This window comes from Myxine glutinosa, chromosome 9 (genome assembly GCF_964187855.1).
Source record: "Myxine glutinosa chromosome 9, kmMyxGlut1.1, whole genome shotgun sequence".
Classification (NCBI taxonomy): Eukaryota; Metazoa; Chordata; class Myxini; order Myxiniformes; family Myxinidae; genus Myxine; species Myxine glutinosa.
The window spans coordinates 98,166,125-98,179,220 of NC_136269.1; the positions used below are offsets into that span (position 1 = coordinate 98,166,125).

At 47.0% G+C, this 13,096-nt stretch overlaps 2 protein-coding genes across 2 annotated transcripts in view; one reads left to right on the forward strand and one right to left on the reverse strand.

The window, feature by feature from the left end:
- Window positions 1-13,096, reverse strand: part of HERPUD2 (HERPUD family member 2) — a 343,531-nt gene that overhangs the window by 220,214 nt on the left and 110,221 nt on the right. The window lies entirely within an intron of this gene.
- LOC137435197 (copine-2) overlaps window positions 1-13,096 on the forward strand; it is a 76,840-nt gene that overhangs the window by 48,571 nt on the left and 15,173 nt on the right. The window contains 5 exon segments of the mRNA XM_078784556.1: window positions 947-1,018; window positions 5,668-5,727; window positions 12,327-12,366; window positions 12,369-12,459; window positions 12,637-12,691. Of these exon segments, the coding sequence (XP_078640682.1) occupies window positions 947-1,018; window positions 5,668-5,727; window positions 12,327-12,366; window positions 12,369-12,459; window positions 12,637-12,691 (318 nt within the window).

The following is a 13,096-nucleotide window of genomic DNA, read 5'->3' on the forward strand; positions in this document are numbered from 1 at the left end:
ACACACCATACATACCAAACATACAACACACCATACATACCAAACGTACAACACACCATACATACCAAATATTTGATATGACGTACCACGCCTTTTACATACCTGTGGTTTTTCTGAATCGGTCTCTTGGCAAGGGTTACAATCCTGGACAGGTAGCAATTCTGACTCAACATAGCGGCTGGCCAAACCTGATATTCAACTGAGTAGGTTGGAACAGGAATTTTTAAATTGTTCATGATGCCAGCAATAGCTCACCTACTCTTCATGAAGGACACCATGGGATCTTTAACATCCACCAATGAATGCTGGCAGACGGGATGCCTATTTCACGTCCATCTGAGGGAAGGCACGCACATTGATGAATCACCCTGCCTTTGAAACACCGGACTGACAGTTTATACCAGGGCCGGGATTCGAACCCAGGCTACACAGTTTGGAGGTGTGTGCGTATCCTGCCAGCTTACTAAGAAGTAAAATGATGGGATTTGAACCTGCAATCCTCAATTCCCTCGGACCGGCGGTGGGAGGGGGGGGGGGGGGGTCATTGCCCCCACCTTAATTTTTTCAGTAGTTTACAATTCAGATAAAAACATCCCGTATTTAAACGTGAGTAACAATAGTGAACGTAAACTGTATTTGTGATTTCACGTACACTGTAACTACACTAATAAACGGTAATTTTGGAAGTCAGACCGAGCTACCCATTATTAATATTAAGCCCCCCCCCCCATCCCCCCACCCCAAATAGAGAGGTCAAACTACGCCTATGATTCTTAAGCAACGGAAAATTGCCTCGGTAGCCCAATGCATCTGAAAGGAGTGTTTCTTCTTCTTCTTCAAAATTGTAAAAGATCAACAATACTTGCTTTAGTGATGAAATGTTTCATTTGCACCATTGCACTTGGATTTCATCACAATGCTAATGGGATGATGTGATCCTTTTCAGCGGGAGTTCCAATGTATGAAAAACAAAAGCAAGAAAAAACCTGCTGGGATCATCATCTGCAACCTTTGTAAGGTAACTAAAGGTCAAACGTCATGAATGCAAGGGAGCAGAACTTTACAACACTAAATAACCTATTGCAAAAGTGATATATATATATATATTATGTACTAGCAGAGGTACCCGGGGGTTGCTCGAGGGAATTTGGGTGTGGGGTGGGGGCGGGGGGGTGGTGGAACTAAGAAGGGGGGCAAGAGAGCTGAATGGCCAGGGGCAGGTGAACCACCAGTGTGGAAGGAGAGCTGGATGGGCTGGGGGCAAGATAGCCAGGAGACCATGGCATAGGAGAACTGCCAGGGTAGGGGAGGGGAGGGGGGGGGGTACAGGGGGAAATCTGAGAAAGGGGCAGGAGAACCTCCGGTAGGGGCAGTGGAGTCTGCGGGGCTTGAGGGAGTAATAGAACCATGGGGGTGGGGGAGTGGAGGTGGGTAGGACAACCGGTGGGCGGGGTGGGGGGGGGGGGCGGTGGGGTAGGTAGCAGGAGAACCACTGGGTGGGATAGGCAGCGACTGAGCCTAATAGTTATTCTCTCGCTTTAAAGTTTTACCTTCCAAATGTGTACTTCTACAAATGTTTTGTCTTGCTATCATGTGCTGCTGAAATTTCTGAAACAAGTATGAACATCCCTCTGCCGTATTTGACCTCACCCATTCCCCAAGGGGCGGGAGAGTCTATTGTAATGGATATGTGTGTAAGTGAGTGTTTGAGTCCACAGGTAGATATAGTTTAATTATATAACGTTCATACTCAGATCTACTGTAAGCTATTGTTACGATTTTTGGAACCTTCACTAGTAAATTTTAGTAAATGCATTCCCTTATAAATGGTTCCCCTGTAAATATCCCCATCAATTGGCTGGTTAAAGATCGCACCCTAGTTAGTCCATGAACAACACGTAGCGAACCATAGGACCTCTCCGTAGTTATCTCATTATTATGTGTCTCAGTTAAGGACCTGTTCCAGGTAGTTGAATCTGCGTCGCATTCATCAAATAAAATAGGCCCTTTCAATTTCCCCAATCATCTCTGCTCTTCAAAATCCCTTTCAAAAGCAGCGCGAGTGGTTTTCTATCCCGCAGGCCGCCACAAGCCTCTATCCCGCAAGCCGCCATAAGCCACGAGGCCATGCTTGGCAAAGAAGGGGGAGGAGTCGGCCGGGCGCCCAGAGCAAGGCGTGGCCACCTTACCAGCCAACCGGGGCAGAGGTGAGACGACTCATAGGCGTGCCCTCGGAGCCCGTGGCTTGATACGGCCACGAGCGATAAAGGCGGGTGCGGGGGAGGGGACTGCCGACTGCTTAGTGCTTAGGCAGATGAGTGATCCAGCCGAACCGAGAAGAGAGAGAGAGACGTGGGGGTGCTCGCATTGCGGCAATAGTCCGAGACCCTCTAGGGCCCTATTGTCGCCTGTTGTTGAGACGCGAAGCTGCCGGCCGCTGTTCGCTTCGAGCCCGGAGCGCGAACCTGGAGGGAACCTCAACGCTGTGCCGCTGCCCGGACCTGCCAGCCCCTTACCATCTGCCTGGACCATTCTCTCCCTGGCGCATCCTTACCATCTGCCTGGACCATTCACTCCCTGGCACATCCCTACCATTGCCATTCTCCCTGTCGTGTGAGTCTGTTCGTTTTGTCTGGGGTATAATATACGATTGTTTTAAGGCTTGCCCTGTGTATCTTCTTCGTCCTGTATATTACTTTCGTTTCTCTTCCTTTGGTTTTTTGTATATAATTAATAAATGTCTGTTATTTCTTACCTTTGGTTTCTTCTTTCTCGTCCGATCTCTTTAGTCCCTTCTTTCAATTGAGTACCTGTGGCACGATTCGGCCAACGCTCGGAATCGGGTTTAGTCTCTTGATAACGGCTCGAGCCGCGGATTGCTAAACCGCTCGGCAAATACCATCTTGTCCGTGGTTCGAGCGGTACTTGTCTCCCTGTTTTGCGGAGGGATTGGTAAAGGTATTCGGGAGAACACCTTGACCAATAACCCTGATCAATTCCACCCCGCAAAAGAGCGTTACAAGTACCAGGACCAGAGACGGCCAGCTTAACAGGCCAAGGGGATTAACCCCCCCCTTGCTAATTGGAGTGCCGTCTCTGAGATCCGTAACACGATATATCTCGGCCAGGTTCTGCACTGTTAATGCCCTGTCTTGTTTCATTTCACACTCATTTTGATGAACATTTCTTCTCGTGAGCAGCAATACCTTTCCTTCTTCCTCTGTAATGAGAGAATATTGTATACTCTTTCAGGACTGTACAGTACTGTGAAACCCCGCCATTCGTGAATTCGTCATTCTTGGACCCTGCATATTCGCGGTTTATAAAATGTGACCTGCTTCGACATTCGTGGCCCTCTGATTCGTATATTCATGGTTTTTGGGGGGCACAAAATCCATCTCCCACCAGATACGTGCATAACACAGTTCTAAAACTATCTTCCACCAGCCGTGCATAAACCACCTCCAGCCACGTGCATAAAACAGTTCTAAAACCCTCTCCCAACAACCACGCATAAAGCAGCTGTACGTGCACATAAACAACCCCCACCACCACCCCCACAAAACAATGGACACACCACCCACCCCTTCTCCAGCTACCCACAACCCCTGCATGACTACTTATGTGCAGCGTCTCCTGGGTCTCATTCTTTCTTCTCGTCCAGTTGCCATGACCTGCTGTGATTCCTCACACTCGTGGACTTTTTGCACACATTGTTTGATCGACCGACTATCAAGAGGTGCGAGTGCGGCCTCTGTGGACAGGCACTATGGCATTAACAAGTCGACTGTGTGCTACATAAAGAAAAACGATAAGGTGATTCGCGAAATTGTCGCAGATAGCACAGTATGCAACACCAAAGTGATTACCCAGGTCAGGGACGTTCACATCAAAACAATGGAGAAGGCATTAAATGTGTGAGTAGAGAACAATGCCCAGAAAACGTGCCTTTAAGTGGACCTCTGATTCGTGAAAAGGTAAAGCGCATGTATGATCATCTGGTTGGCATTGGTGGTGCTGCAAACATGAGTGATGTGGGTACAAGTGGTGTGCTCAGTGATGTGGGTACAAGTGGTGTGCTCAGTGATGTGGGTATGTCGGGGCACACCCTCCCTCTCTCCCCCCCCCCCCCCCTTAGGAATAGTCACCTGACCAACTCGGACTATTCACAGGAAAATTTATTAAAGGGAGGGGCACATGTACATGGGAAAGCTGCCGTTTGAGCAAGTAACGGCCCAGACTTTCAGTCAGCGCACAGCAGGCCAGGGTTTTTATACTGTACAGAAAATAATGAAAGGAGACTTTAAAGATAAGAGGAAATGCATAACAATTGAGGCTGTTTAGTAAGGGAAAAGCTATCTTCTCATCCACGCAGGTTTGCCCAAGGTCGGAGCCTGAAAACTTCAACAACAGCTCATGTTATAAAGTTTAAATTGCAGGCCAGGTGCTGCCTGGCTTTGCTCAGTTCCCAGAATGCCCAAGAGTTGCCTCATAACATGAACTCCTCGACAGGTACAAGTGGTGTGCTCAGTGATGTGTGTACAAGTGGTGTGCTCAGTGATGTGGGTACAAGTGGCCCCAGTCCCTTTCTAGCTAGCAGGGGATGGTTTGACCGCTTCAGGAAGCGGTACGGTCTTCACAATGTGAAGCTCATGGGCAAGCGTTCCCCAGTGGGCCACTAGACAGCTTCAAATGTCCCTGCACAACTCAAGCAGATCATCGAGGAGAAGGGGTATGTACCAGAGCACATCTTCAATGCAAATGAGACCGGCCTGTTCTGGAAAACAAATTCCCACGAGAATTTTAATCTCAAAGCTAGAGGACACCATCAGGGTTCAAGGCTGCAAAGGACCAGATATCCCCGTCGGTGCACTCATCTGCACCTTCACCTGCATCCTCTTCAGAGGAGTTCACCGAGTTCACTACATTCTAATTCATGATTGTCATCATCATCATCATCATCATCATCATCATCATCATCATCATCACATCAAAATTTCCGTCATATGTTAAATAAAAATTAGAAACAGTCCCTGATTTTCAGTAATAGTTTATAAATGCCAAAGCCTTACACCAGATGTTGAAGTGAAGAAGTGTGAAAATTGTCACGTGACCTCCTCCTTCCCGATTTTCAAGCTTCTTCTTCACTTCAACATCTGCCGTAAACAAGACGAGTGGATTTTCACCGAAATGTCGGCTCTACCGACTTGTACGTCCAGCTTTTGCATTTATAAACTTTTACTGATTTTATTTGACCGGATGAATCATAACAACCTGCATCAATTTAGTCCCTGCTGTTTATTGTTGTTCTTTTATTTGTAAGCATTTTTGATGAAACTCCAATGATGTGCATTCGTGTTCGTAAAACTTAAAAAACTTCCCTTCTGCATCACGACCTGCCAGGAACCTACCTCCCTTTTCCCCCATTGAAACAATTCCCAGACATTCATGGATTCGAAATTTGCAGCATTTTCCAGGAACGCATCCTCTGCTAATGTTGGGATCTTACTGTAGATAAAATGTTTTTTTTTTTTGTTTGCTTGTTTTCTTCCTTCCCCCTTAGTTGGTTTTCATCATGACTGTAATCTCCCCCAGGCATGTGTTTTGGTTTTATCATCGACAAATTTACATTAGTCATTTGTACCGTGTCATTTGACTCTGTTCCAGGTAACAACGGAATACTCATTCCTGGATTACATTATTGGAGGGTGCCAGCTAAACTTTACGGTATGTGCACATCGTGGCGTTCTCCTTGCATCGACCCATGGTATTACGCTGATTTATTGTGTGTATATATTGCACTGATTAGAGAGGCAAATACATGGACAAAAGTCCCAATTGGATAATAAGGGAGAAAAACATTCATAATTATCCTTATTTCTTAGGAACATCCATCACAGGTAATTATTTAGAAACCTATCCCTTTTGCAGGTGCACACTGTTCACCCACCATCCATTCTCTTATTAAACTCGCAACTCAGCTGAGAAAACCCATCTGTTCATATTTTTATGCCTCTGCACCCGAAGACATTAAGTTTTAGGGTTGTGCGTCCGGGGGTGCGCGTGTGCGCAGCAGATTATTGTTACCGTGATAACTTGTGAACCGCCAAAGCAATTTTGACCAAATTTGATACAAGCATGAACTATGATGTTGGGGTCAAAAGGCCTAATGTCAAGTGCTCTTTGAAAATCATTTTGCAAATCATAGCTTTAGTTCGAAACATTTGATGCTTTCTCTCTTCTACTTCTCTCTCTCTCTTCTCTCCTCCTTCTCTTCTCTCTCTCTTTCCTTCTCTCTTCTCTTCTCTCTCTTCTCTCTCTCTTCTCTCTCCTCTTCTCTCCTCTCTCTCCTCTCTTCTCTCTTCTCTCTCTCTTCTCTCTCTCTTCTCGTCTCTCCTCTCTTCTCTCTCTCTCTCTTCTCTCTTCTCTCTCTCTCTCTTCTCGTCTCTCTCTTCTCTCTCTCTCTTCTCTCGTGCTTCTCTCTCTCTTCTCCTCTCTCTCTCTCTCTCTCCTCTTCTTCTCTCTCGTCTCAGCTCTCTCTCTCTCCTCTCTTCTCTCTCTCTCTTCTCTCTCTTCTCCTCTCTTCTCTCTCTCTTTCTCTCTCTCTCTCTCTCTTCTTCTCTCTTTCTCTCTCTCTTCTCTTCTTCTCTCTCGTCTTTCTCTCTCTTCTCTCTCTCTCTCTTCTCTCTCTCTTCTCTCTTCTCTCTCTCTCTCTCTTCTCTCTCTCTCTCTCTCTCTCTCCTTTCTTTTCTGTGGCATGTGACCTTTAATTTTTCATGTGACCTTTAATTGAGATCAAATATAACAGTGGGATCCAATGCGGGTGGAGGCATATCCATTGAAACATTCGGATCAAATTCTATTCACGAGTTATTTTTTCTATACAAGATTGGGTCTCATGGACGAGGGGAGTTTAGAGAGGGGAGTATGCAACAACTAACAGTGGGGGCAGTGGGGATATAGTTGGACACCAAGCAGGGGAATGATTGAATGAACAGGACAAGAAGAGAGGGAGGAGAGGAGGAAACACAGAAACCTGCAAGTAAGATTGATTGGGTTAGATGAGGTGGTGGATAACAAGAGTGGTGCAGTACCTGCTTGATGCCCTGGAGGGAAAATTGGGATTGAACAGCTTCAGTAAGGTAGATCCACAAATGGGAGAAAAGAGTAATGAAAGAGTGGAGGTGTGGTGTGCATTAAGCCTTGATATTAACAGTTTAACCAGGAAGGGGGTACTATAGGGGTATATTAGAGCCTGGTCACATTTCTAAACAGTATATGTCTCCCAGAGGAACACAAATGATAAATTGCGAAAGATGATGGGAATCGAGCCTGTGATGGATGCTTTGAAGAGAAACAGGTTAAGATGGTTGGGTCATGTGTTGAGGAAGGATGAAAGTGACTGGTAGAGAAGAGTGATGGGAAATGAATGTAGAAGGAAGTAGAGGACGGGGAAGACCGAGAAAGACTTGGCTAAAGGTGGTGGAAGAAGAAATGCGGGCAAGAGGGTGAACAAGGGGAGATGTAGAAAATAGGACAAAATGGAGAAGATTGTCATGGTGACCGCAAGGCTAACCCCGGCTCTAGCAGGGAAAATGGCCGTAAAATGCCTGTTGTTGTTGCTTTGTTGTGTATGTCTCCCACCCCACCACCAACCCTCATTGATTTTCTTTAAATATGAATGTTTTGTTTTTTTGTATACTGAATCGAGGCTCGTGAAAGCTGACATTTACTTCACAAACAAATCAACCAGACAAACAAAATATATAAAAAGAGGGAGCGGAAGACACGATGGGGAGAGAAGGGGAAGCACACAAACACTTAAGAGCACACAAACACTTAAGAGCACACAACATTTGAGAGCAGGGAGATGTGTGGGAGGGAGAGGGCTTGGGGGGGGGGGGGAGGAGGCGTGGAAAGGCGGGGGGGGGGGGTGCGAGAAGTATAAAACACAAGGACACCAAGGACTTCCAGGACAGAAGTTGGTATTTCAAAAAAGTGGAATTGGGGTGAAATTAGCGGGGATAGAAAAGATCAAGGTTTTGGATGGGGGAAGATAAGAGATGGTGGTGAACAGCTGTTTTAAAGACCTGGAGGGTGGAGTGGGATTGAAGAGAGTGAGGGAGTTTGTTCCAGAGGCGGGAGAAAAGAGGAATGAAGGAATGAAGGAGTGAAGGTGAGCAGAGAGTCTTGATTTTGGCAGTTTAACCAAAAGAGGGTTGCAGGCAGATCTTGTGCGACCTGTAGGAATATTTGCGGGACAGAGCCCAGAGAGAGCTGGGGGGGCAAGGCCAGAGAGGAGTCGGTAGAAGACGGAAAGACCACCAACCTGCCTGCGGTGAGTGAGTGAGAGGCCCTTGGAGTTAGCTTCATCGCGGGAGATTCCAATGATTCTGAATGCTTTGGTTTCAACAGCGTGAAGACGAGCTAGGTGTGAAGCAGGAGCACCAGCCCAGAGGGGAGAGCGGTATTCCATTGAGCTGCGGATGAACGCCTTGTATGTGGTGAGGAGCTCAGGTGTGCCAAGGAAGGACTTCACACGACGGAGGATGCCCAGTCGGCGACTGGCTTTGGAGGCCAGATTTGAAATGTGGTTTTCCCAGGAAATATCATGGCAGATAGTGAGACCAAAAGCTTGAGTGACAGAACTTCTTGGAGAGGATTATTCAGAAAGTGGATGGGAGGGTTCTCCAGTCAGTCTTTTCGGAGAGACATCGAAAGACTGTGAGATTTGTCAGGATTGAAAGACATGTTCCACTTGTTTGCCCAGTCTGTGATTTTGTCCAGGTCTGCAGAGAATGAGGAGGCTGCAGACTGCCGATCTGAGGGATGAAGAATTGAGCGACAGAGAGTAGAGTCATCAGCAAAGAGATAGAGAGGATTTTCAAGAGTCAGAGAGATCATTGATATATATATAAAAATAACCACATTTAGAGGCCATTTTTCCCCGCAAAGCGGGGGTTGGCCTTTTTCGGGAACCGTGGTTGTTGTTGTTTTTTTGGTCCCCTTTTTTGAAGCAATGTTTTACGGCCGGATGCCCTTCCTGACGCCAACCCTTTTTGCCGCCTTTAACGACAAACAGGGAATTACCAGTGAACTGGTACTCAATTAGCCGACCTCGGAAGGATGACAGGCTGAGTCAACCCCCCTGGCATTAATTCAGCGATTGACCGGGATTCAAACCCAGGATCCTAGGATCCTAAGCTGGCACCCTAGCCACTAGCCCAACACCAGGGTTGATTGATGAAGACCAGAAAAAGCACAGGCCCAGAACACTGCCTTGGGGAACTCCAGCCTGAACAGGAAGAGGAGATGAGAGAAACCCATTCAGGGCCACACGTTGACTATGACTAGAGAGGATGTCCGCCAGCCATGCGTGGAGATTTCCATGGATACCAAAAGAGGAGAGTTTGGTGAGCAGAGCGGGGTGCCAGACCGTATCGAAGGCACGTGATATGTCAAGTGAGACAGCTCTAATTTCCTGTTTGGCATTAAGGACCTCCATCCATTGTTGAGAAAGCAGAAGCAGCATGTCCAGAGTAGAGTGACCAGGTCTGAAACCAAATTGATGATCAGAGATCAAGCCATTGGAGAAGAGGAAAGTTTTCATATCTGAAGCAATGATGGATTCCATGACTTTGCTGATAATTGGGAGAAGGCTGATTGGTCTGTAGTTGCTAGGATCTGTTTTTGCACCTTTTTTGTGCAAAGCGGTGATGTTGGCAGATTTCCAAGCAGATGGCAGATGACCTTGAGCAAAAGAGAGGGTGAAGAGAACAGAGAGAGGGAGTGAAAGAGTGGAAGAACAGGATTTTAGGACCCGTGGGCTGATGCCGTCAGGTCCAGTTGCAGAATCAGAGTCGAGGGTTGACAGAAACTTTTCCACCTTGTCAGGAGGAAAGGACACAGAGTCCAGGAGCAGCTGGGTACGACTGGGTACAGTGGGTACAGAGAGGGATGGGTTTGGGACACGATTTAGAGGCAAACACAGAGTTGAGGCATTCAGCTTTTTCACGTGCGGAGTCAGCCGTGTAGCCGTTTGAGGTGAGGGAGGGGATGGAGGGGGAACAAACACCAGAAACAGATATGACCAGACGCCACCAGGATTTGGAAGAGGGAGACAGACAAGAGTTCTGTCCTGAGAACGGAGAGATATTGTTTCCTGGCTCTCCTGAGGGTGGACACACACTTGTTTCGGGCTTTGTGAAAGGAAATAAGATTTCCTTCCATTGGATTTGCTTTCCAGGAGACGAAAGCAATTGTTTCTGGGCAATAGCCTCAGCACAGGATTCCGTGTACCATGGACGGGAGGAAGGGTATGACAACTGAAGACGAGATGGGATAAATCTGTGCATGAGAGAGAGCAATTTACTTTGGAAGAATTCCCAGGATGAGTTGATGTCAGAGGCGGTAGAGATGGGAGACCAGTCCAGATTATTGATGGCTGCTTGAAGACCATGCCAGTTGGCCTGAGTGAAATGCCAGACTCGTCGACGCTGAGGAGGCTCTTTGAGAATGGTCAGAGATGTCCACTTTAACAAGCACATGATCAGATGAGCCGATTGGAGCAGAAGAAGAGCAGCAGACATTTTCAGGGAAGTTAGTCATAACCAAGTCCAGAAGAGAAGATGCTCCGTTGACTGAGATCCAGGTCGGGAAATTGACAGATTGTGTCAGTCCCAGTGAGTCACAGAAGTCCTTTGCTGAAGAGCCATGGCTGGTGAGAGAGGTACCCACACCCAGCCAACTGGCATGGTGATAATTGAAATCACCACATATGAGGAAGAGAGAGTTGGGATGGGTAGATAGAAGTTGGTCCATATTATCAGACAGCGAGATGTAGATGGAGTCATCACTGTTTGGTGGACGGTACAACACACATATGAACAAAAGGTGGGAGCGAAGGGGAGGCCGTAAGCCAAAGGTATTCCTGGGGGTGAGGTGGAGAGTGGTCAGTGCAGGGCGAGTGAGGAAGAGTTTTTTTAATAAAGATAGCAACCCCCCCCCCCCCCCCCTACAGGACGAGGCTCAGGTCTATCATACCGGAGGAGGGAGTAACCTGGGAGAGATACCAAGGAATCAGAGACATCATGAAGGAGGAAAGTTTATGTTAAGCAGATCACGACTGGTTTGTCAGAAGCAACCTGTATGGAGAGATCAGTCAAGTTTGAGCGAAGGCCCCGGATGTCTGAGGTCCATACTGTTAAAGAAGAGGAAGGGGGAGCATCGGATACAGAACAGGGGGGGGGGGGGGAGCGGTAGGGTAAGATGTGGAAGAGGAGGAAGATATAGGGAGAGCTGTTGAAGGTGTGTCAGAGATTTCAGAATAGCTTGGAGAAAGGGAAGAATGGGGCGGACAAAAGGTTTGATGGTGATTGGGTGAGGCGCAGTGAGGTGTTATTTGAGGAGGGGGAAGAGTGAGGCAGAAGGTTGAGGGAGATGAAGGTGAAAGTTGGAAGGGGGAAGAAGCGGGGAGGATGCTTTGAGGAGGAGGGGTGAGAGGGGAGTCTAGGAGGGGAGGAGTGAGGGAGAGTCTCGGAGGGGAGGGGTGTGGGGGGGAGTTTAGGAGGGAAGGGGCAAGGGGGGAGATCTGAAAGGGATGGGTGATGGGGAAGATTTGGAGGGGAGGGGCAAGGGGGAAGATTTGAAAGAGATGGGTGATGGGGATGATTTGGAGGGGAGGGGCAAGGGGGTAGATTTAGAGGGGAGGGGTGATGGGGAAGTTTTGGAGGGGAGGGGTGATGGGGAAGTTTTGGAGGGAAGGGGTGATGAGGAAGATTTGGAGGGGAGGGGCAAGGGGGAAGATTTGAAAGGGATGGGTGATGGGGAAGATTTGGAGGGGAGGGGCAAGGGGGTGGATTTGGAGGGGAGGGGTGATGGGGAAGTTTTGAAGGGGAGGGGTGATGGGGAAGTTTTTGAGGGAAGGGGTGATGGGGAAGTTTTGGAGGGAAGGGGTGATGGGGAAGATTTGGAGGGGAGGGGTGAGATTGGATTTTGAAAAATGTACGATTAATGGGAAACGAACATTTATTGCAAAATGAGTTTCTTGAGACTTTCGAGTCAAAAATACGTTTGAGGACGCTGAAGGATGGGTGGAGTTCTGGAGAGTTTAGGGAATGTATGAAATTGGCACTAACTGTAAGAGATGGAATTTTTTTTTGGAATGAATCGATTTGGTGAGCAAGTCGAAAGCATCCTTTTATAGAAGAAGAAGAAGACAGCAGACGGAGAGGTGGGCGTGGGGTTGTTGTATTGTGAAGGAAATGTCAATATTTTGCTTCTTTATATTTGCTAACATGCATGTACGTTTGTCGAAACATTTTCAGGTGGGGATAGATTTCACAGCCTCCAATGGTGATCCACGAGATCAAACTCACTCCACCACATCAACCAAACAGGCACCAACAGCTACCTCAACGCCATTTGGTCTGTCGGTGAAATCATTCAAGACTACGACTCGTGAGTCAGTGGCTCACATTTGATTGGAGCCAAACTCACACTGTGATTTATGAAGCGGATACGTTTTTATTATGCAACTGCATTATTATGGTGTTGCTGTTTTTAATTTAATCTACCATCAATTTTGACTAAATCCTTTGCTCATAATCAATGGACTTCATTTGTATATATCCCCAGAGACAAACGTTTCCCAGCACTTGGATTTGGAGCCCAACTGCCTCCGCAATGGCAGGTATTTTTTCATTGGGATGTGGATGTTACCTTGGGTTATCTTAATGGTAAGAATAGGTTTATTAGGTTAAAAAAAAAAAGAATTAAATAAGTTAATGAGGGAATGTGAATGGAGTAGAGGATTCACGGACTTTTAAAATGTCTCATCTTCTTTTGATGCTGCTGTTGCTTCTGCTTTATTTTGTTCAAGTTGTTGGAGAGTGGTCGGAGAAGGTTTTTCGTGTACGTGTAGCTAAACAGGGTATTTAAGCAAATAAACCTGCCTTGATGAAAGGGAAGTTGATGATGAAGAGAAGGATGCAATTCATCAAGTAGTGTGAATTCTTGAGACTAAAACGACATTCGGTAAAGTGTATACCTCCGCCAGACTGAAGAGTTACGGTTTGTATCCCACCGATAGGCTGGA